Genomic DNA, 24,397 nt, shown 5'->3' with positions numbered 1-24,397 from the left:
GTATGATGGTTTGGTACAGGCACTTCAGGGAAGAAATAGACTATTTCCCTGGATAACAGATGATGTGGAAGTTGTCAGAGATTCCTTTTCTCAGTACTGTGACTTTGCACAGTGGAACTGCTGATGTCAGAATAAATATTTATCTGATGTTTTATAGGGAAGGCTATAAAGATAACATCCCTATGCAAAGGGAAGGTGGAATAGGATGCGTGACCTGCTTCTCATCCTATTGGTGGGGAAAATCTTTTTTGTTTTGTTTTGTTTGGTTTGGTTTGGTTTTAGACGGAGTCTTTCTCTGTCACCCAGGCTGGAGTGCAATGGTGCGATCTCAGCTCACTGCAACCTCCGCCTCCCAGGTTCAAGTGATTCCCCTGCCTCAGCCATCTGAGTAGCTGGGATTACAAGGCGCAGGTGCCACCATGCCCAGCTAATTTTTGTATTTTCAGTAGAGATGGGGTTTCACCATGTTGGTCAGGCTGGTCTCTAACTCCTGACCTCGTGATCTGCCTGCCTTGGCCTCCCAAAGTGCTGGGATTACAGGCATGAACCACCGCACCCAGCTGGAAAATCATTTTTAAAGTTCACTAAGAAAGACATCTGTCCCAACATTTTTCCTTATTGCTTTCTCTTCCTCATAACTTTATCCAAATAACAGTGCCCTCAAATTAAAGATGGAAGGGGGAAAGTATTTGATGCAAAATAATGAATAATAATAAATTCAAACTAATAAAAAATAGAGACAAGGAAGAATTAGAAAACAGGAGTGAGTACATTTGGCTTATTTAGTGCTTATACGTCTGCCCTAATTCTCTGCCCTTTCCATGAATAGCTGTCTTTAGAGGGATCACATAAGCCGTTCCCATTTTTACACCTACTGTGTAAATGCCACCCTGTATTGATGCAAAGTCAAATTTAATTAAAGGGGATAAATATCAAGGGAACATGTTATCTTTCAAATAAACCTTCCTGAGATAACATTAACTTTATTTAAAACAAAAAACTTATTAGATTTGCAGACTTTGTTCTTGGAGGAAGCCACTTGTCACCTGAAGAAATCAGTGTGCATGAAGAGCAGTATGGCCTTGGGGGTGCCTTCTTGGAAGAGCAGCTCTTTAACCCGAGTACTGCCTGACATGCGACCTTCAAGTTGACTTCGTTCTGGACAAGGAAGTGGGCAAAGGGCAGGGATTCTATTAAAGTTAGGCAGAACTGTTCTAGCGAACAGTGGCAAAAACATTTGCTGTGGAGAAAAACAAGTCATTCTGGAAAGGAAAACCAACCGATTTTGAAGATAACTTAGCATTCTTGGTGAGTTCTGCTACTTATTGTACTGTAGGTGGATACCAAAATTCTGTGACAGCCACTACCACTTTCCTTGAATGAAGGCTTTCATTAGGAACAGGGGAATGGCGTTGTTCTTCAAGGGGCTAGTAAGTATGAACAGGTGCTTTGTCGACACTAGGGCACTAAATCCGCTCTTAATCCCCTGAACCTGTGTCAGAAGACGCTGCAATACGCTTCCTATATTTCATCAGTATAAGTCCTTAAAGAGACCTGAGACATGCTGGACCAGTGTTTTCCAAAGTACAGCTCACAGGCTACTACCAAGTGTTGGTCAAAAAAGGTATTCTGAGGTCAACTAAGATTGATATAAAGTTAAACTAATGTATTTCAGTACCTCTCGGAGGCATTCATAATTCTTATGTGCACTGTGAATCTCCCAAAGGGGAGAAATTGTGTGCTGCAGTTTCTCGCTTAATTTGACCACAGAACTCTTTTTCATGAGATTAATATTCCTTGGAACACATGTTTGGAAAATGCTAATGGTGGTGGAACTGAGCTCTGGAGAGGTTAAATAACTTGTGCAAGACCACACTGAGATGCAGCACTGGTAGAAATCCAGCCCTGATGTATCCTTTGACTCAGGTAGGCAAGATCTTCAGGTGCAAGCTTAGGAGCCATCTCCCTACAGCCATGGGCCTCACAATGTTGGTGGCTTTACTTTTTATTTTTCAATAATGGCCGACTCGCTATTTAACTGTGATAAAGGGAAATGTTTCTTAAGACATTTTAAAGATTTTATACATACATAAGATTTTTATATACATACGTAAGGATTAGATACTATGATTACTTTTTTGTATTTTGAAATTGAAGGCACTTAAGCTCTTGTGACATTTTGAATTGACTGATCCATTTAAAAAATTGATTAGCTATAGGTGTTTGTAACAATTTCTTAAAAAATGATTTTTTTTCTTGATTCATGGTATTAAACTCCAGAGTGAAATGAGGGGCTATGAGCTTTGACCCTGAGGAAAGAAGGCCAAACACAGATCTGAGGAAAGATTTGAACATGGCAAGACAATCTCAGGGTTAAGATGTTGCTAAGTTTATTCTGAGAATCAAAATCAGGCTTTTTTTCCTGTGATGGGATCATAAAAATAATCTTTTTATCAGGACAAGGGTTATGGGGGAAGGATAGACAGAATTTTGGCACTGCTGCTTTCCTGAGCCAAATTTAGTAGTTTTTCTAAATCATGAAAAAAGAGCATGACTATCCATCTGGAACTTTCTAGATTGATTTTCAAATGATAGTTCCTCTTTGAAGTATTTACAGGTCTGTTTTTTGCCAGACATCTTTTCATACTGGGAACTTTTTTTTTTGTAATATCCACTAAAGTTAATCTGCCTTTATATAGACTTGGATTTTTAAAAAACCAAAGGATATATTTCCCATTCAGATTTATGGTAACTATTTTATGAGTAAACAGAAGTTTGAACATTTTTCTTATGGTTTAATCTGTTTTTTTAAATTATATTTATTGGTGATATAAATGTATCAGATGTATCAGTGCCTGTGCTCACCAAGTTCGTCTCCTAAGAGGCAGTTTGTGTGGTACAACATATGCGTATGAGTAAATAACACATGCTGGGGCTGCCAGGTACATCCCAGCCAGGACAGCTGCTGGGCCAGGGGGAAGAGGTACTGCTGAGGGGAGGAAGCAGCTCTTCATGGGCAGCTAGCCAGGTGTAGCCATCACAATAAAAACAGCCAAAGAGAGAAGAACAACAGCAGTCCTTGAGGATATTGTTTTCCATGTTTATTTTTAGAGGAAATCATAGGTTTGTCAGTTTCTGCTTTGTGACTACTGTGAGAAGCTAAACAATTAGAAGCATTACTTGTGATATTTTTAGTGTATTTATGTTGTTTTCATTTGATTTGGGGGTGTATTATAGTACTGATCACAATTCTAATCCCCATCAAGCAATGTATAGATAACTCTTGTAAGAAATGTTTCTCTCCTTTCTTTCCTCCCTTCCCTTCTCTTTCTTCCTTACCTCCTCTCTCCTCTCCTCCTCCCTTTTTAAAGGCCTTTGAACAGTTTAAACGACCACTCAATAAAATGGCCCTGCCCTTCACAGGTGGTTGGAAGTTGGCTTTGTGTTTCACACACCATAGGTGTATAATTATGGAGCCTGACAGATCCCTTTGTTATGTTATTGCTTATGCTTGGTGCCTACAAAAGCTTACTGTTGTTAGCAAGTTGGACTGTTTGACACCAGATGTGTGGGTGAGATATAGTGTAGGTGGCTATGCTTAAACAATCGTATCATTCAAGTGTTATTTTTAAAAGGTTTTAAAACACATTTTACATATCACAAAAAATGCTTTGTGAATTAGTTGTGTGGTTTGCCAGTAATACCTAGGGCTGAATTACAGGGGAATGTCCATCTGACATGAAGGACAATATTTCAATTTATGACTTTTTTAAAAAATCTGGAAATTTCAGATATTCAGATTTTAATAGGGTTTGGAATAGATGATGGATTACATAAAAATATCTAAGTATGTGGAGGAATTAAGATCCTGAAATGATGTCAACTAAAGAAATGCTCTCTTACATTGTAAGAGAAATGATTGTTTCCCAGAGTGAGAGATGTACAATTTTATAAATTAGCTTTTCTTGTCCAACTGAAAGCAAGATAGACAACATAATGGATGTGGAAGTTTGAAGACACCTGCGGGAAGACAGAGAGGTACTTTTAGGTGACAACAGGAGCAAGCTGCCTTCTGAGAGAGCTTGCTGGGTGGCATGACATTGAAGAGTGAACTATTTGGGTGTGACTGTTAGCCTTATTGACTCAGAACCCTGCTTTTTGTTATTGCACCATAAGACCTGTCTCGTTAGTCAATTCATATAGGTGGTACAGGTAGTGATTCACAACCAAAAATATAACTAGCATAAGAATAAAAACACTTGAATTGATATGACCAGCAGATTCTCTCTCAGAAGACAGATTTACAAGGGGTCAAATTATAATAAGGTGGCTACTTGGTGAACTGAAACAAAACAAAGGGAGCTTGTTATATAATTCACATGGTTAATGTCGTGAGGCCAAAGAGTTTGATGCAGATGCTACCCCCCACCCCAATGGGGCTAGCCTTGTTAATGGGATGAGATACCAGGTCTGTTGACAAAGACCACCCCTTCCTTTATGCAGGTCCTGCCAACTTTTTCCTCTCTGTGACTGCTGTTTTTCTAATCTTCATTATTGACCAACATCCCACCCCCTCTGATGGGCATATTTTTACTCAGATATGTTAAAATCTTTAGTCTTTCTCTGGCCTAGGAGTTGGATTATCTTTTAAAGGTAACTGTATTTTTTTTGTTATGATCCCTGAATGTGAAACCTTAATAGGTCACCAGAGATTTGAAATGAATACTATACTTATCTAATATAAATCTTGGAAAGATGCAGTTAGTGGGTAGCTTCTCTTTATTATTTAAATAATTTGAGGCATCTGTTTTTTTAGATTTGGTCCTTTTTCCAAAAAAGACTGATTGAAAAGAGAAAGGGAAAGAATACCAACATTGACTAGAGATCCATCAGGCACAATATGAGGCACCTTCGATACCTCTTAATTTGCACCTCATGACCACTCTGTGATATGTTTTGGTATTTTCATTTTACAGATGAGGAAAGACCCAGAGAAGGTAGGAGAAAGTTGCTGAAGGACACATATAGCTAAAGTGGTAGAATCAGAATTCAAGCCCCCATATGTCTGCTTCCAGGGCTCATATTCTACTTCCTTTATTACCATCTTTTTAAGAAAGTTAAGGAAATTACCCCATGGATAATGCATTCAAGAGGTGACTACATCTGCTGATGTTATGCACATACCAGTCATTTGTGCCCCGCAGCGACGGACACTGTAGTCTGTGGCTCTTGTCAGTGCTTCTCAGACTGTCTGGGGTGATGGACCAGTTTCCGTCTAGTTCATCACAAGTAATACTTTTGTAAGATACACTAAATTATTAGAAAAATGAAACAATCTTTAAAAGAAAAGACATACAGAATATAAGCACGATGATCATGTCATGACAATGTCAACTTGCCTTACATATTTTGAAATGTCTAATTTCTATGTTGTCACATACCAGCAGTAGTTTGACAGCACACTTTGAGTAGCACTGGTCTACATGTTATTTTTCTAAGATGCCAGTGATCTTTTCAGGAAACAAAAAAAAATCCTGACCTTTTTCAAATGTAAGTTTACAATTTAAAACAATAGCATCCTACGCTGACTATTGGAGACAGTATGGTAAATAATTTGTTAAATGATTATAAAATTGTTTACTTTTGTTGACACCTCTAAGAAGAAAAAGAAAAATGAAAATTATGGAACTTATAACCTCTCTCAGCAGACTTTTGCACTTTATGGAACTGTCATCGTCATCATTTTTTTCCATCCTCTTCAACTTATGTTTTGCTTAATTTTATCTCAACTAACTCATATCCCCAACCACTTAATGTTTACAATGCATGTTGGAATGAATGCCTTACTGTACAGTTTACTAGATATAGCTAAATATATATAGAATGGCACTGTAGATTGGGAGAATGGAATATGATTATAGATTTAAATGGCAATAAAATAATAGAACTAGACCCTGGTTGGGGAAATGAGACAGCACTCCTCCTGCCCCGGGCTCTTTGCTACACAACAATGGCAGTATTTATGGAGCCCACACTGTGTGTCAGATAACTCATTTTAAACATCAATCTGTAACGTACCTATTGTAATCACTTCCGTTTTACAGAGGTGGGTCCTGAGGCCCAGAGATATTATATGCGTGTGTAAGTTCTCACTGGCAGAGCTGGGACTCAAATGCAAACAGCGTGACTCCAGAGCGCACACTCCTAACCCCAACATTGTAAGGTCCTTGGGTTGCCATCTAAAAACTGGGATTTTCCTGGAGCCACAGTGGGGGACAAGTGGTCCTATATTAGCTGCTTGAAGCAGATGGCAGCTGGTTGAGAGTTAGGTACACAGCTGGACTGGCACTTAGCTGGACTGGCTCACTTTCCCCCCATGTTAGACATCAGCAAGTTTCCAGTTACTCCCTTATAAGAAGCCACAGTTTGTCCTGGCATAATGTAAATTACTTTCTGAGATCTGACAAACCACTCCCCCTTTCACCCCTTTTCTGTCCCCACCTAGGCACCAGCCTCTCTCCCAACTGCTCCATGGTTTGGAATTCTTAAGCCAGATATTCTCAAGGCTTTGCTAAACAAGCCCAGGAGTGGTTTGGGGCTTCAGAAATAGCCTTTGTCTTGTCTCCATGCTCCAAAGGGCTGAAGAACTTCCAAATGGAAAATCACCTCTTTCTTCCCTACAGTCACTGTCAAAGCATACCCTCATTTTCACAGAATTAACATAACCTTAAGCTCTAACCTCTCACACTGAAGCTGAGGAAACAGGCCCAGAGATCTCCCGAAGGGATCTCTTCCTGTATACCCGTGCTGTCCAGTGTGGTAGCCTTGAACCATGTGTGGCTATTTAAAATTAGAAACCTAATTAATTCCCCCAGAAAATTAGCCACATGTCAGTTGTTTAATAGCCACATATGGCTTATGGTTACCATACTGGACAGTGGAAATAGAGAACTTCCCATCTTCCCAGTAAGTCCTATCGGACAGTGCTATCCTACAATGCCATTGCCTAGGATACAGAGCTGTGGGTGTGTCCACTTTCCCTTCCTGATTCCCATGGCCCTGGCCAGAGTCCCTACCAACCTCTGGGTTTCCTGTGCAGAGTTATCAGTCCAGCCAACTCACCTGCAGAGTATAAAGGGTCTGCTGTACCTACATTTCACAAAGCATCAGGAATTTGAAGGATTTCTAGGAATCTAGGAATATCTAGAAATCCTAAATGGAAATACAACCACACACATACACATATCAGGCATGTATGGTAATGGTTCAGGCTGGGCTGCTTTATGGCTTCCTCTGCCACAACAGATGCAGGGAATGGCCTCCCTGCCTCCTGGGGTGGGGGAAGGTGCTAAGTGGACCAGTGCTTTGACATTAGGAAGATTTGAGTTTGAATCCTGGCTTTGTGACCTTGATATCATAACTTAAACTGTTAGCTTCAGAATTCTCTTGTTTAAAATGGGGATAGTGATAGGAACACCTCCAGTTTTTGTTACGGGCAAAATGATAATCTCATCAGCACACTACAAGCACCCAATATCCACGGATGTGGTTCCCTTTTCCTAGATTCCCTGCTGAACTCCAAATTGGCGGAGAGGAATATTGCCTAAGTAATGGTCTCAGTACCTCAGCAGTACTGGAAGGAACTGCCAATTAGAGGGAAGCTATTAGCCAACTATCCACTTCATGTGACCCATGGCAGGATTAATAAGCCAGTAAAGCAGGGTTGCTCTTCCTGTGAATTCCTTAACACTTTTCATGAGGTTTACTGCCTGCTGGACAATTTATGTATTATAATCTATTCCTAAGACTTGAGGAATAGTTTAATAATTAGCAATTAACCGCTTTGGATCCACACAAGCTCAGCACTCGGTAATTTACCGTTTCTACAACCATAGGAGAAAGAGTAGGAAGTAAGTCATTAAGGCAGTGATTACCAGCCTGGGCTCTGTGACACCCCTGCGTGTTTTGAGGGATCTCAAGAGGGGTTACAAAATCTCAAATCAAAATTTAATTTGAATTCACTTTAATATTTTTTAAGGTAGCATATGGCACTTTAGGGACAGGAAGAAAAAGTCACAAAGTCCACAAACCCATGAAGGTGTCAGCTCACAAGGCTGGAAATGACTGCATTATCGATTCTGCTGTCACAGTAAATTTCCGTAACAAAGGCATGTTGAATTTGGTCTCATTCATTACAGAGTATAGGACTTTTGTTTGGTCACATCTTTATCATTTAAGAAACATTTAAAAATGGTATTTATTTTTATTTCAACATGTCAACTGTGCATTTCCAAAACAGCAAGCTTTTCAAAGGAATAAATCAGAACTGTAAACACAAGATACAGTATAAGTTTTTGACTTCCTACAGTCAGTTTCACAAATCCACATACTGTACATTCATAGGTGAGGTTAAGCCTGTCACCCATTTCTTTATTTCTATAATTACACAAGCATAATAAATACATCTGATTTTAAAGGTCACTTAAAATGAGTCATAATTTACAGTACAGTACGTTTCAGTTCAAGTGCAAAAAATAACTATTTGCTGAATTCTATTTCTTTCAGTTATTTTATTTTTAAGCTGTGTTTTGTGGTGAAGCTAGACATCCAAGTGTAGAATTTCTTATCCCAAATGCAGTATTGGGCAGAACTATGGTGTCATGGAGAAGCCCTCACTTTACAATTGATCCTGTCTAATCAGGGTCAGAGGGTAAGGTGAGTTGCTCATTTCTAACTGTTCTTTTCTTTCCTCTCTCTCCTGTGCTCATCCACAGCTATTACAAATTATATAATTCACCTTTATTCAGCTAAAACAGTGTTCCCTTTTCCACACTCCCCCCAGGTTTCCTGTTAGCCTCTGCTTTGATTTTTAGTGGCAAGCTTTATGTGTGATCCACCCAGCCATTGTTCTGGCTGCAGTTGTAACATTTGCAGTTGCATACATTACATTGTCCAGTGTCTGACTGTGTCTTCATGAGAACGAATATACTGAGATTTTCTTTCTTTAGTCATTGGAAAGTATAGTTGCTACTTATTGCCATCCTTCCCATTCATGGTTTCCTATTTACCACCTTTTCCTCACCAAAAACAAAACAAAACTGACCCAATATGTAATTTCTAAAAATTGTATCCCTCCCCCAGGCACTTAAATCTTATACTGTGATTTGTAACTAGTACTGCTTATTTAAAGGAACTCTTAGGAATTCAGTGATTTTTGTGTGTTTCATTCCCTCAGCTAATTAGAGCCTGAATAAGATAGTAAATAGCAAGAGAGGCTATTTACAGTATCAATATATTTAGTAAACTCTTGTCTATCAAGCCATAGGATACTGAGTTGGTTGGCTGATTTGAAATAATCCTTTGTTTGTTTTTTTTCTCAAAGCCCATTTAAAACAAAAGGCATTTTTAAGCTCAGCTTAGCTTGCAGTAGTTAATAATAGCTTCTGTTGCTCAAAGAATTATTTCCATTATATACCATACACATATAAAAATATATTTGCTAAGGATATGTAAAGTTTCTGATGAAACTTTTAACTTCATTTTTTAACTTTAACTTTTAACTTTATTTTTAACAAAAGCACATGTGCTACTAACTTTTATCCAGTTACTTTTTAAATATATCTTGTAATTTTTTTAAATGGTTCTCTTCAAGAAAAAAGAAAGTATAGATGAATTCTATCTCCTCCCACTTTGTATTAAGAACCAAATAAGAATAAATAATCAGAAGAGGGAAATTATATCCACATTCACCTCAAAACACTTTCATTCCCTCCACTTACTTAGTGTAACTGCCGGTTTCAACTCTTACTGCACTGGCAGAGAAATTCTATCATCCTTAACCTAACCAAGCAAAGAACTGAAAGTCCTCATTGAACTCCATTTCCCTGTTGTAATTCCAATGAGATTACGAAAGTTTACCTTTTCCTGCCAATATGTACTGTAGCTCCTGTGTGTGTGTTTCCATGTTAATGAGTTTAGATATTTAGAAGCATATGCAGTGGTGTGCTCCTCCAGGGCAGGTATATCCTGGCTGGGGGGCCTCACCCTCTGTCCTGGCTGAGGAGCCTGATTCCATGCAGGGTGTGAGATGAGCAGGATGCCCTCAGTGTCCTCCCGCCGCCAGCTGAGCCTGCTGCTCTTCACTCTCCTCTGTGCGCGGGTGCACACTGGGGTGAGCGGCGCTGGTCTGCGTCTGAGATGCTGCTGCGTCAGGGGATGGCTGGTTTCTAGATGGGTCAGAGTGAGTCTCACATGGGACAGGCTGGGCTCTACCAGCAGGAGAATTTTCCCTGTTCTCATTGGTCCCCTGGAGGTAAAAAAACAGGAGATGCCCCATGATCAGTGATAGCAAATAAATCCAGCTTTTTATATATGCTTTCAAGTAAGATAGGAAACATGGGGAGATCATCCGGAAGTGCCCATTTCAGGGACCAAGTAATAGAGGAATAAGGATAGAATGTCTTACCTTTCATCTCCTTTCCTATGTGCAACTGCCAGAGCCGCATGAAAAACACAAACACTATAAGCAGACGTGTCTTGTGGAAAAAGGAACATTACTACCAAAATGTCTGTTAGTACTTGGTAAACAGTTTACATCAGCAAATATTTACTGAGCCCCCCAGCCATGTGGCAAGTCGCTGGGCAAGCACTATGGAATAAGTGAAACTCAGGCCGCTTGCTAAGACCACAGAATCCAAGAGCCAGAAGACACTTTGTCTAACAGGAAATAAGTAAGGGGTTCTCATCCTTAGAGGCAGAGCTGGGAAAGAATGTCCTGTAATTAAGAGTCCTGATATATATTTGGTATTTCAGAATGTGCACCGAAAGTTAGATAAGACAGAACATCCACATAAAAAAGTGAATGTAAACAAGCACTTGTGTAACCAACTGTAAATAACCATGAGTAGAACATCAGCAGCAGCAATTTCCATAAATGCCATATTGGTTGTACAAATAAGAAAAAAAAATTTAAATGGATTCTCCCCCAAATTAGTACCCATCACTTTTTAGCTGAACACCCAAATAAAAATGTTCATTTCTGTGATTCTACAATGAAGGAAAAAGAAACTTAGTATAATGACTTCTAAGAATAACTACAGCATACCTGCCAGTTTTTATTAATCCTAACATACCAGAAAATTTTTATTTATTTATTTATTATTTATTTATTTATTTATTTATTTATTTATTATTGTTATTATTATTTTGAGATGGAGTCTTGCTCTGTCGCCTAGGCCAGAGTACAGTGGCGTGACCTTGGCTCACTGCAACCTCCGCTTGCCGGGTTCAAGCAATTCTCTGCCTCAGCCTTCCGTAGTAGCTGGGATTACAGGTACCCGCCACCATGCCCAGCTAATTTTTGTATTTTTAGTAGAGACGGGGTTTCACCATCTTGGCCAGGCTGGTCTTGAACTCCTGACCTTGTGATCCACCCACCTCGGCTTCCCAAAGTGCTGGGATTACAGGCGTAGGCCACCACGCCCAGCCCAGAAAAATATTTATTAATCCTAACATACCAGAAAAAAAAAGCCACATTAAAAATTTTATGTGGCTTCTGTGAAAATGAGGATGAGTACACAAAGTAATGAAAATATTGCTACTCAAGCAGCAGATATTAAAATCATCCTTTCTCCTGTTTCATCTTCTTGCTTTAAGGTATTAAAATCCTGTATATGCTTCTCCCACCACAATGTCTGGTTCTTGACTGAGCAATGATGTGAGTTTATTATCTTGATAAATTAATAAATAGGATCATGCATGGACTGGCATGCATATGGTTATCAGTAAAGAACCAGATTTGGTTAAAATTTCACAAAGATTTTATGTTAGCTTACAAAGTAAGATTAATTAACAGTTCAACAAATTTTCTGAAAGGGGAATTACTCAAATGACCCTTATTTTTAAATCTTTCCCCCTTTTTTTTATATGTCCTCTGAAGCTACTCCAGACAAAGCTGACATGACTTACCAAATAAAAGGGAGTGATTATTATAAAATGGGGGAACTGGGTCTATTTCTTTGGCTAAATGGTTTATAGAAGTTACACTCATTTTCCAAAGTCGGGATACACCTGTACAATTATCCACACTTTTATCAACATGATTTAACTTTACTCAGGAAAGATCACTCCTCTGGGGACAAGAAAAATCACACCTTTAGACTTATTTTTCAGGTGAGGCCACCTGTATAACCATAATTCCACTGACTTAGGTGTTCTATTAGACCCATACAGTGGCTCAGATTAATTAATTCAACAAATATTTATTGTGGTCCTATAATATATAATGCCCCCACTAGAATTTTGGAATTACAGAGATTAATAAATATGGTTCCTGAAGGCATGAACCATATATTCTTTCAACTGGCAACCATCAATACTGAAATTTAAAACAAAAATACAATGAAAGAATGGATTTATTTATTTTATTTCTTTCAAGAGGTGAAAGAATCATATCCTCTGAAGTTTTCCAGAACTCCATACGGCAGAATATTCTCTCTATGGGACCTTGTATACACCCTCTTTAACTTAGTGCTCACAGAGTACTGAAATTGTTTGCATGTCTGTTTCCCCCACCAGACTTTCAATAAATCTTGTTGAATGAAAAGTGAGTAATTAAAACAACTGAGCCCAGTTAAGGTATCTTGAGTGACAGGTAATATTGCTAGCCCAGCAAAGGAACTGTACCTGTAAAGGCTGTATCTCAGAAGCACGGTTGTCTCTTGTGAGTTGCATCATCTCTTTAATTTGGTAGAGTGCATAGACAAAGGTCACCCAGGGAGAAGAGCTGACTCCCCAGGCTGGTTTGTTTACATCTTCCTGTTCTTCCTGGTGCTTAGTTTTCTTGGGTGGAAGTCTGGGCTCAATGCGTGGCATGACATCTTCTGTCTGTTGCTGTACCAAGTCGATGGTTGCTATAGGAACGGGACTGGAGGGAACAGGAATTCTTTCTGCCAACATTGTCTTGTCTGGAGAGGAAAGAATGTTTAAACTATCTTTTCAGCATTTTCTACATATTTGAACAAAGGTAAAAATAAATAAATAAACCAAGAATCCCATATGCCCATTCCAGAGTGCTTGGTAATATTAATAAATTGCTGGTTACCAATGACTTCATTACTTGATGCAAGTACTGAATCAATGAACGTGATATTTATCTTTGGGTATCTTTATAGGGCTTAATAGACATTAGTATATATACTTAAGAAATAGGCCGGGCGCGGTGGCTCACGCCTGTAATCCCAGCACTTTGGGAGGCCGAGGCGGGCGGATCACGAGGTCAGGAGATTGAGACCATCCTGGCTAACACAGTGAAACCCCGTCTCTACTAAAAATACAAAAAATTAGCCGGGCAAGGTGGCGGGCACCTGTAGTCCCAGCTACTCGGGAGGCTGAGGCAGGAGAATGGCGTGAACACCGGGGGGGCGGAGCCTGCAGTGAGCAGAGATCGCGCCACTGCACTCCAGCCTGGGCGACAGCGAGACTCTGTCTCAAAAAAAAAAAAAAAAAAGAAATATATTTTTCAGTTAATTTAAAACATTAGTGGGGCATAGGTTATAATGAGTGTTGCCTTAGGCCCATTTACAGGACTATGATTAAAAAGACGTCAAAACAGGAAAAGCCACATGATAGTTATTTAAAAAAAAATTTTTTATTCCCACAGGTTTTGGGGGAACAGGTGGTATTTGGTTACATAAGTTCTCTAATGGTGATTTGTGAGATTTTGGTGCAACCATCACCCAAGCAGTATACAATGAACCCAATTTGTAGTCTTGTATCCCTCACCCCCTTTCCACCCTTTCCCCTGAGTCCCCAAAGTCCATCATATCATTCTTATGCCTTTGCATCCTCATAGCCTAGCTCCCACTTATGAGTGAGAATATACGATGTTTGGTTTTCCATTCCTGAGTTGCTTCACTTAGAATATGGTCTCCAGTTCCATCCAGGTTGCTGTGAATGCCATTAATTCATTCCTTTTTATGGCTGAGTAGTATTCCATTGTGTATGTATGTATATGTGTGTGTGTGTATATATATATCTACCCAAATATATATATATCTACCCAGATATATATATATCTACCCAGAGGAAAAGAAGTCATTATATGAAAAAGATACTTGCACAGGCATGTTTATAGCATCACAATTGCAAAAATGCGGAACCAGCCCAAATGCCCATCAATCAATGAGTGGAAAAAGACACTGTAATGTGTGTATGTATGTATATATGTGTATATATATGTATGTGTGTATATATATACACACACTATATACACACTATACATACACACACACTATATATATACACACACACTATATATATACACACACATACATATATATACACATACATACACACACTACAGTTTCTTTCTCCACTCATTGATTGATGGGCATTTGGGCTGGTTCTGCATTTTTGCAATTGTGATGCTAGAAACATGCCTGTGCAAGTATCTTTTTCATATAATGACTTCTTTTCTTCTGGGTAGACACCCAGTAGTGGGATTGCTGGATCAAATAGTAGTTCTACTTTTAGTTCTTAAGGAATCTCCACACTGTTTTCCATAGTGTTTGTACAGTTTACATTCCTACCAGCAGTGTAGAAGCATTTCCTTTTCACCACATCCACACCAACATCGGTTATTTTTTGATTATTTGATAATGGCCATTCTTGTGGGAGTAAGGTGGTATCACATTGTGGTTTTGATTTGCATTTCCCTGATCACTAGTGATGCTGACCATTTTTTCATGTTTGTTGGCCATTTGTGTATCTTTGCTTGAGAATTGTTTATGCATGTCCTTAGCCCACTTTTTGGTGGTTTTTTTTTTCTTGCTAATTTGTTTGAGTTCCTCATAGATTCTGGATATTAGTCCTTTGTCGGATATATAGACTGAAGATTTTCTCCCACTCTGTGGGTTGTCATTTACTCTGCTGACTGTTCCTTTTGCTGTGCAAAAGCTCTTTAGTTTAATTAAGTCCCATCTATTTATCTTTGTTTTGTTGCGTTTGCTTTTGGGTTCTTGGTCATGAAATCTCTGCCTAAGCCAATGTCTAGAAGGGTTTTTCTGATGTTATCTTCTAGAATTTTAAGTTTCAGGTCTTAGATTTAAGTCCTTGATCCATCTTGAGTTGATTTTTTTATAAGGTGAGAAATGAGGATCCAGTTTCATTCTCCTACATGTGGCTTGCCAATTATCCCAGCACCATTTGTTAAATAGAGTATCCTTTCCCCACATTATGTTTTTGTTTGCTTTGTCAAATATCAATTGACTGTATTTGGCTTTATTTATGGGTTCTCTATTCTGTTTCATTGGTCTATGGGCCAATTTTTATACCAGTACCATGCTGTTTTGGTGACTATGGCCTTGTAGTATAGTTTGAAATCAGGTAGTGTGATGCCTCCAGATTTGTTCTTTTTGCTTAGTCTCACTTTGGCTATGCAGGCTCTTTTTTGGCTCCATATGAAATTTAGGGTTGTTTTTTCTAGTTCTGTGAAGAATGATGGTGGTATTTGATGGGAATTGCATTGAATTTGTAGATTGCTTTTAGCAGTATGGTCATTTTCACAATATTGATTCTACCCATCCATGAGCATGGGATGTATTTCCATTTGTGTATGTCATGTATGATTTCTTTCAGCAGTGTTTTGTAGTTTTCCTTGCAGAGGTCTTTCACCTCCTTGGTTAGGTATATTCTTAAATACTTTATTTTTTGCAGCTATTATAAAAGGGGTTGGGTTCTTGATTTGATTCTCATCTCGGTCACTGTTGGTGTAGAGCAGAGCTACTGATTTGTGTATATTAATTTTGTATCCTGAAACTTTGCTGAATTCATTTATCAGTTCTAAGAGCTTTTAGGAGGAGTCTTTAGGGTTTTCTAGGTATACAATCTTATCATCAGTAAACAGCGACAGTTTGACTTCCTCTTTACCTATTTGGTTGCCCTTTATTTCCTTCTCTTGTCTGACTGCTCTGGCTAGGACTTCCAGTACTATGTTGAATAGAAGTGGTGAGAGTGGGCATCCTTGTCTTGTTCCAATTTTCAGAGGGAATTCTTCCAACTTCTCCCTGTTCAGTATTATGTTGGCTGTGGGTTTATCACAAATGGCTTTTATTTCACTGCGTTATGTCTCTTGTATGCTGATTTTGCTAAGGGTTTTAATCATAAAGGGATGCTGGATTTCATCAAATGCTTTTTCTGCATCTACTGAGATGATCATGTGATTTTTGTTTTTAATTCTGTTTATGTGGTGAAAGACATTTATTGGCTTGCATATGTTAAACCATTCCTGCATCCCTGGTATGGAACCCCCTTGATCATAGTGGATTATCTTTTTGACATGCTGTTGGATTCGATTAGCTAGTATTTTGTTAAGGATTTTTGCATTGATGTTCATCGGGGATGTTGGTCTGCAGTTTTCTTTTTTTGTTATGTCCTTTCCTGGTTTTGGTATTAGGGTGATACTGGCTTCATAGAATGTTTTAGGGAGGATTCCCTCTTTCTCTGTCTTGTGGAATAGTGTCAATAGATTGGTACCAATTCTTCTTCGAATGCCTGATAGAATTCAGCTGTGACTCCATCTGGTCCTGGAGTTTTTTTTGTTGGCAATTTTTTTTTATTACTGTTTCAGTCTCACTACTTAGTTGTCTGTTCAGGGTTTCTAATTCTTCCTGGTTTAAGCTAGGAGGGTTGTGTCTTTCAAGGAATTTATCTCCTCTATGTTTTCCAGTTTATGCATGTAAAGGTGTTAATAGTAGCCTTGAATGATCTTTTGTATTTCTGTGGTGTCAGTTGTAATATTTCCTGTTTTGTTTCTAATTAAGCTTATTTGGATTTTCTCTTTTCTTTTCTTCGTTAATCTTGTTAATGATATATGAATTTTATTTATCTTTTCAAACAACCAGCTTTTTGTTTCATTTATTTTTTGTATTTTTTTCTTTCAATTTAATTTAGTTCTTCTCTCATCTTGGTTATTTCCTTTCTTCTGCTAGGGTTTGGTTTGTTCTTGTTTCTCTAGTTCCTTGAGGTGTGACCTTAGATTGTCTATTTGTGTTCTTTCATACTTTTTGATGTAGGCATTTAGGCTATGACCTTTCCCCTTAGCATTGCCTTTGCTGTATCCCAGAGGTTTTGATAGGTTGTGTCACTATTACTGTTCAGTTCCATTTTAAATTTCCATCTTGATTTTGCTGTTGACCCAATGATAATTCAGGAGTTTATTTAATTTCCATGTATTTGCGTGGTTTTGAAGGTTCCTTTTGGAGTTGATTTCCAGTTTTATTCCACTGTGGTCTGAGATAGTACTTGATATAATTTCAATTTTCTTAAATTTATTGAGACTTGTTTTGGGGCCTATCATATAGTCTATCTTGGAGAAAGTTCCATGCACTGATGAATAATAGAACGTATATTCTGCAGTTGTTGGGTAGAATGTTCTGTAAATATCTGTTAAGTTCATTTGTTCCTGGGTATAGTTTAAATCCATTGCTTCTTTGTTGACTTTGTCTTGATGACCTGTCTAGTGCTGTCAGTGGAGTACTGACGTCTCCCACTATTATTGTGTTGCTGTATATCTCATTACTTAGGTCTGGTAGTAATTGTTTTATAAATTTGGGAGCTCCAGTGTTAGGTGTATATATATTGAAGATTGTGAAATTTTCCTGTTGGGCAAGGCCTTTTATCATTATATAATGTCACCCTTTGTCTTTTTTAACTACTGTTGCTTTAATGTTTGCTTTGTCTGATATAAGAATAGCTACTCCTGCTTGCTTTTGGTGTCCATTTGCAAGGAATGTCTTTTTCCACCCCTTTACCTTAAATTTATGTGAGTCCCTATGTGTTAGGCAAGTCTCTTGAAGGCAGCAGATACTTGGTTGGTGAATTCTTATCCATTCTGCAATTCTGTATCTTTTAAGTGGAGCATTTAGGCCATTTACATTCAATGTTTGTATTGAAATGTGAGGTACTATTCCAATCATTGTGTTATTTGTTGCCTGTATACCTTGTCTTTTTTTTAAATTGTATTTTGTTTTATAGGTTCTGTGAGATTTATGCTTTAAAGAGGTTCTGTTTGGATGTGTTTCCAGGATTTGTCTCAAGATTTAGAGCTCCTTTTAGCTCTTGTAGTGCTGGCTTGGTGGTGGGTGGCAAATACTTGTAGCTCTGGCTTGGTAGTTCTTGGAGTGCTGGCTTGGTAGTGGCGAATTCTCTCAGCATTTGTTTGTCTGAAAAAGACTGGATCTTTCCTTTATTTGTGAAGCTTAGTTTCACTGGATACAAAATTCTTGGCTGGTAATTGTTTTGTTTAAAGAGGCTGAACATAGGGCCCCAACCCCTTCTAGCTTGTAGGGCTTCTGCTGAGAAATCTGCTGTTAATCTGAGAGGTTTTCTTTTATAGGTTATCTGGTGCTTTTGCCTCACAGCTGTTAAGATTCTTTCCTTCCTCTTGACTTTAGATAGCCTGATGACAATGTGCCTAGGCAATGATCTCTTTGCAATGAATTTCCTGTGTGTTCTTTGGGATTCTTGTATTTGGATGTCTAGGTCTCTAGCAAGTTTTCCTTGATTATTCCCTCAAATGTGTTTTCCATACTTTTAGATTTATCTTCTTCCTCAAGAACTCCAATTATTCTTAGGTTTGTTTATTTAATATAATCCTAAACTTCTTGAAGGCTTTGTTCATTTTTTAAAATTCTTTTTTCTTTGTCTTTGTTGGATTAATTCAAAAACCTTGTCTTCGAGCTCTGAAGTTCTTTCTTCTGCTTCTTTGATTCTGTTGCTGAGACTTTCCAGAACATTTTGCATTTTTCTGTGTCCGTTATTTCCTGAAGCTGTAATTGTTTTTTATTTATGCTATCTATCTCATTGAAGATTTCTCCCCTCAGTTCTTGTATCATTTTTTTTGATTTCCTTAAAGTGGACTTCACCTTTCTCTGATGCCTCCTTGATTAACTTAATAATGGACCTTCTGAATTCTTTTTCAGGGAAGTCAGGGATTTCTTCTTGGTTTGGATCTATTGCTGGTGCTAGTGTGATTTTGGTGGGGCAGGTTAAAGAACCTTGTTTTGTCATATTACCAGCTTTCCTGGTATATTCCTGCAGTAGTTCTGGAGCAAAAGCATGATGCAAGTCTCCACATGCTACTCGGTCCACCTGAGTGGGAGCTGCAACCTAATCCTGCCATTTTCCCAATAACACTCTCTCCAGAACACAAGTATTTTAAAAACTAACCCAGTACCATATTCTCACTAATCAAAGATGAGTTAAAATTTGATTGCTTATTTTTATGTTTCTTACATTGAATGTTTAATGATTTTAAATTTTTTTGTGATTAATAGCAAAGATATTCAAGTCCATACATTTTTCTCAAAATACAACTTTAACTACATCTTATAACTTTGGGAGAGCCATGATAGCTATTTTTATTGGTCTTTTACATGAGTCATGGACTGAGGCTGTGTAAGAGAGAGAATCCATTTAGGATTATAAAAGAACAAAAGTAAGAAAAAACAGTATTGGTCTTTCTGAGTAACTCATTGAGATTAAAATCTGTCTCTGAGGCTTCTGTAACAAGCAAGTTTTTCTCTTCACAGAAGCATTTCAGGAGGCTGAGGCTAATGCTCCCCAAAGGATAGGACACCCAAAGAAGACGAGCTCTGTTCTGGGACCAAAAAACTGAGCAAAAATATTTTCATCGTCCTGGTTGACCTTTTTCATAAACAGTTGAGTCAGCTCATTCTCATCTACACATTAATATTTGATATAACCTCCTTTTTGTAGAACAATCTTAATAAAGGCCATCCCTGGTTCAGAGAAAACTTCAGATTTCAGGTCTTGACTATTTTTTTTTTTTTTTAACAAATGAAGATAAGGCATAGAGAAGATTACCACTCGCTCCCTATCCCTAGTAGCAAAATGACTGTATAGCCCTATATGTATTTGACTTAAATTTGAAAAACCTTTAGAATACCAGAGAAATTGAAAACTAATACTTCCCTAGTACCTTGTATTATGAAACAAAACAAACAAAAACAAGAAAACCCCAAGCTACTTAAAACAATATTTTTTCTGCATAGTAGGTGGATCTCTTTAACAATGGTCCACATGAATTCATCGATATGCCACTCAGAAAATCGAGCCAAACAGGCCTGTTGTATACTCTGTACCACTTCTAGGCTTCTCACGGGGCATGTGTTGACTTCCGATGGCCTGAACTGTTAGGAATATTAAGAAAGAATGGAAATAATTACCTTCTTCCTCATCTGGCACTGCCAGCCACTGGATCAGGGCAAAGAGCAGTAGGATCACCAAGCAGGCCATGCCAATTCCTCGGAAGGTTGCAGCAGCCCCTATAAAAACAAACAGCACTCTCTATAGAGTAATTCCAAGAAATGCAGATAGCACTCATCTAAAACCATCAATTTTCTAAAGATCAAAGCAAAGGAAGCACAGCTTGGGACAAACCAGAGAAAAGTGGTTGGGTATTAGCTCCACATAAGGGAAAAACACAGGGCTGGGTACGTGTCAAGAGACCCAGGGCTGATATTGGATCTGTCATCGATCGATTATAAAACTGCATTTATATAGGATTGTCTCTCAGTGCCTTTCACCATGACTCATACAATTCAATGGTGCTCTCCTCTTCATATGAAAAGACCATTTACCCAATTATTAACTAACTGCTATTAATCTGTAGTTGGAACAGCAGTGCTCAAATAGTGCTATAAATGCACGCATTTCCTGGGGCCCACCTTATATATTAATAGATGACTGAGCAGTTAAGATTCCTGGAGCAGAATAATCTCATTCCTATTTCAGCTCCTATGTTTCTAATAAGGAAGATATGACAAGACAGACAGATTTTGTTACCATAAATGTAGTAGCATTACCAAAGCCAGCGTATGGTTAGATTCTTCTGGTTCAAAATCTCCTAATGGACTAACAATGATGAATTTTATTTCCTTTAGGGCTATTATTAGCAGGTTTAAGGTACCTTATTTTAGACCAAAAGCACTCATGCTAATTCATTTGTTTGGCTCCTTTGAGGGATCTCTGTAGCATCTCATTAAGCTGATTGTCAGAGGAGTGTGCACAGTTACAGGCTAGCTCAAATCAGCTTAACAACGTAAGCACACTGCTTTACAATTATGACTACCATGAAATCTAGAAAGAGATTATGAATACTGGAATTTAGCTTTGGGCAATCTTCAGTAATAATTGGATTGTTTATTGAGGTATTGCTGGAAAAAATCATGTTTTAATTATAGAAAAGAAAAAAAAAAGGAGAAAGCCATTCTTACCAAAATAATTGACTAATACGCCTCCAATCATGGCACCACAGCCTCTTCCCAAACCCAGGTGAAGGCCCTGCAGGATGCCCTGAGCAGATGTCCTCAGCTCAGGGGGAACAGCTGCACTGAGGTAAGAAATGCATGCTGCCCAGATGGCCGCGTGTGTCACTCCTGGAGAGGAAGAAGAGCAGGAGGGATTAGTTGGTTAGCATTTCTTAGGCTACTCTGTTTTGAAATGTGAATTATTTAACTAGGCACCTATTTTTAAGATTTGTTGTGGGAAAACATACATTAAAAATTTACCATTTTCACATTTTTAAATGGACTGTTCAGTGGCACTGAGTACACTCACAATGTTGTGCAGCTGTCACCACCATCCATCTCCAGAACTTTTTCACCACCACAAACAAAAATTCTGTACCCATTAAACCATAACTTACACTCACCCCTTGTCCCATCCCCTGACAACCACCATTCTACTTTCTGTCTCTTGAATGTGACTCCCATTCATTTTGTTCATCTTTTCATCTGTGAATAGACATTTAGGTTGTTTCCTTCTACTACTTTGATTAATGCTGCTATCAACCTGGTATGCAAGTATCTGAGTCCTTGATTTAAATTCTTTTGAGTGGCCGGGTGCGGTGGCTTACACCTGTAATCCCAGCACTTTGGGAGGCCGAGGCGGGTGGATCACAAGGTCAGGAGATCGAGACCATCCTGGCCAACATGGTGAAACCCTGTCTCTACTAAAATACAAAAAATTAGCCAGGTGTGGTGGTGCATGCCTGTAGTCCCAGCTACTCGGGAGGCTGAGGCAGTGGAATCGCTTGAACCCAGGACCCAGGAGGCAGAGGTTGCAGTGAGCCAAGATCACACCACTGCACTCCAGCCTGGCGACAGAGCAAGATTCTGTCTCAAAAAAAAAAAAAAAAATTCTTTTGAGTATGTAACTAGAAATGCAATTGTTGGATGATATGGTCACTATATGTTTAATACTTTGAGGAACTACCTTTTTTCCAAAGTAGCTGTACCATTTTACATTCCCACCTGAAATGTATGAGAGATCCAGTTTCTCCACCTCCTTGCCAGAACTTATATATATATTTTTAAAATAGCAATCATAATGAATGTGAAGCAGTTTCTCATGTTGTCGATTTGCTTTCCCCTAATAGCTAGTGATGTCGAGCACCTTTTAGGTGTTTATTGGCCATCTATATCTTCTTTGAAGAAATGTTTATTCAATTCCTTTGCCCATTTTTTAATTGGGTTGGTTTTTATTATTGAGTTGTAGGAGGTCTTTATATATTCTGGGCATTCATCCCTTCTAGGGCACCTACTTTAAGATTATTTCTACTTTTCTCCATTATAATTAGCATCATGATTGCTTTTTACATACCTTAGATTATTTACATTGGCTATAATTCCACAAGTGGGGTTAATGATTCAAAGGATATAACAATTTTTATGTTTTGTTTTGTTTTGTTTGAGATGGAGTATTGCTCTGTTGCCAGGCTGGGGTGCAGTGGCACGATCTCAGCTCACTGCAACCTCTGCTTCCTGGGTTCAAGTGATCCTCCTGCTTCAGCCTCCCAAGTAGCTGGGACTACAAGCGCCCACCACCACCCCCAGCTAATTTTTGTATTTTTAGTAGAGACAGGGTTTCACCACGTTGGCCAGGATGGTCTCGATCTCTTGACCTCGTGATCCACCTGCCTCAGCCTCTCAAAGTGCTGGGATTAGTGAGCCACCGCAACCAGCCATGCTTTTTAATATATAGTTCAGTTAAAAAAAATGAATGCAGAAACAATTTACCATGTCCCATTACCTGTTTTATATCTTCACCATTTACGGGAATGAGAGGAAGACAGAGATAACAGGTGGAAAAATGGTCATTATTTTATTATGTAGTAACTGCATTGTCTGAATTAAAACCTTCATTAAGACACTGCTTTAAATGTAAAAACCAGATATTGTCACAACAGGTTTTATAGCTAGACGAGATTAAGAAATCATCTGGTTCCATCTAGATTATTCCCTGAGAAATAGTCTCCTTTGGAGATAATATCATCAGAGACTCTTAACTCATATTTTGGAAAATTAAACTAAAAGATCAAAATTCTTTTAAAATTTGATCTGACAGTAGTCTGCCTCTGGCCAGAATGGAATAACAGGGCCTAAATTTATTCTCCTTCCTCAAGTAACTAAAAAGCCGGACAAAATATATGAGACAGTGGTTCCTGAGGGACATCAGCAACAAGGACAGTGATCCCTGAGAGACGGGAAGCAAATGAAAAGCTTTAGTTTACTGACTGATGAGAGTCTGAAATCTGCAGGGCAAAAAAGAGAACTGCCAAGTTGAAGACTCTAGCCAAGAGTCTAGGGAGCCAAGGTGGCTAGAGTTCCAGGGCAGAATGCCAGAGAGGAGATAGTATCATAGGGAGAAACCTCCAGAGATCTATAGAGGGCTCCCCTAACGTAGTCAGCAGAGTACTGATCAGCAAAACATGTGCAGACACTATTCAGAGTGAGGGAAAGAACTACCCAAAACCATTTCAGAGAACAATACCCAGAACCCACACAAGGCGGGGAACACTTCTTTCCACCAGCCAAACTGGAACAACTCATGATTCCTAGGATTGGTAGAGTACTCAACAAGGTCTTTTGTTAGTATTATGAAATAATTAGCCCTAGACTAAACACTGCTCTGGTCTCATCTATGTAATCTTAAAGGCAAGACCCAAAGGATCACACTATTTCCAAGTAACTTAGCTATGTCCCAGAACAAAGCTCAAGAATATTTATAGGAAGACAGAAATAGCCAGCACCCAGCCAAGTACCATTCACAATATCTGGCATATAATAAAAAAATTATCAGGGATGATATTACTTAAGTCAGTCCATAACGGAATAAACACTGTTTTTACTGGGTACATTAGACTGTATGCCTCACAGTTGACTAAGAAACATTAAAATAACTTTCTTAGGTTTTATATATGTTTCAGTCATCATTTTAACTAGGTTTTTTTTTTTAACTAGTAAGATGGAGTAGATGATTAGCAGTAGCATACACAATTAATTTCCTAAGAAGTCAAATAACGTGTTTGCTTTAT

At 38.5% G+C, this 24,397-nt stretch overlaps 2 protein-coding genes across 4 annotated transcripts in view; one reads left to right on the top strand and one right to left on the bottom strand.

Annotated features, from left to right (window-relative positions):
* Nucleotides 1-3,420, top strand: part of NEMP2 (nuclear envelope integral membrane protein 2) — a 28,325-nt gene extending 24,905 nt beyond the window's left edge. The window contains exon 9 of the mRNA XM_030804085.1: nucleotides 1,009-3,420. Coding sequence (XP_030659945.1) covers nucleotides 1,009-1,132 — 124 coding nt within the window. The 3' untranslated portion in view covers nucleotides 1,133-3,420. The remainder of the gene's footprint in view (nucleotides 1-1,008) is intronic.
* A 4,591-nt stretch (nucleotides 3,421-8,011) lies between these two features.
* MFSD6 (major facilitator superfamily domain containing 6) overlaps nucleotides 8,012-24,397 on the bottom strand; it is a 91,866-nt gene continuing 75,480 nt past the window's right edge. For 2 of the 3 annotated variants that reach the window (XM_030804078.1, XM_030804079.1), the window contains exons 4-7: nucleotides 21,297-21,458; nucleotides 20,247-20,345; nucleotides 12,685-12,965; nucleotides 8,012-10,306 (exon numbers count right to left, since the gene is read on the bottom strand). In XM_030804078.1, the coding sequence (XP_030659938.1) occupies nucleotides 10,103-10,306; nucleotides 12,685-12,965; nucleotides 20,247-20,345; nucleotides 21,297-21,458 (746 nt within the window). In that variant the 3' untranslated portion in view covers nucleotides 8,012-10,102. Of the gene's footprint in view, nucleotides 10,307-10,465; nucleotides 10,491-12,684; nucleotides 12,966-20,246; nucleotides 20,346-21,296; nucleotides 21,459-24,397 lie in introns of all 3 variants that reach the window. The other variant, XM_030804080.1, reaches the window with a different exon arrangement.

The sequence above is a fragment of the Nomascus leucogenys genome, chromosome 22a (genome assembly GCF_006542625.1).
Source record: "Nomascus leucogenys isolate Asia chromosome 22a, Asia_NLE_v1, whole genome shotgun sequence".
NCBI classification, from domain to species: Eukaryota; Metazoa; Chordata; class Mammalia; order Primates; family Hylobatidae; genus Nomascus; species Nomascus leucogenys.
The sequence above is the reverse complement of the archived record's forward strand: the minus strand, read 5'-3'. Positions and strand labels throughout refer to the sequence as shown.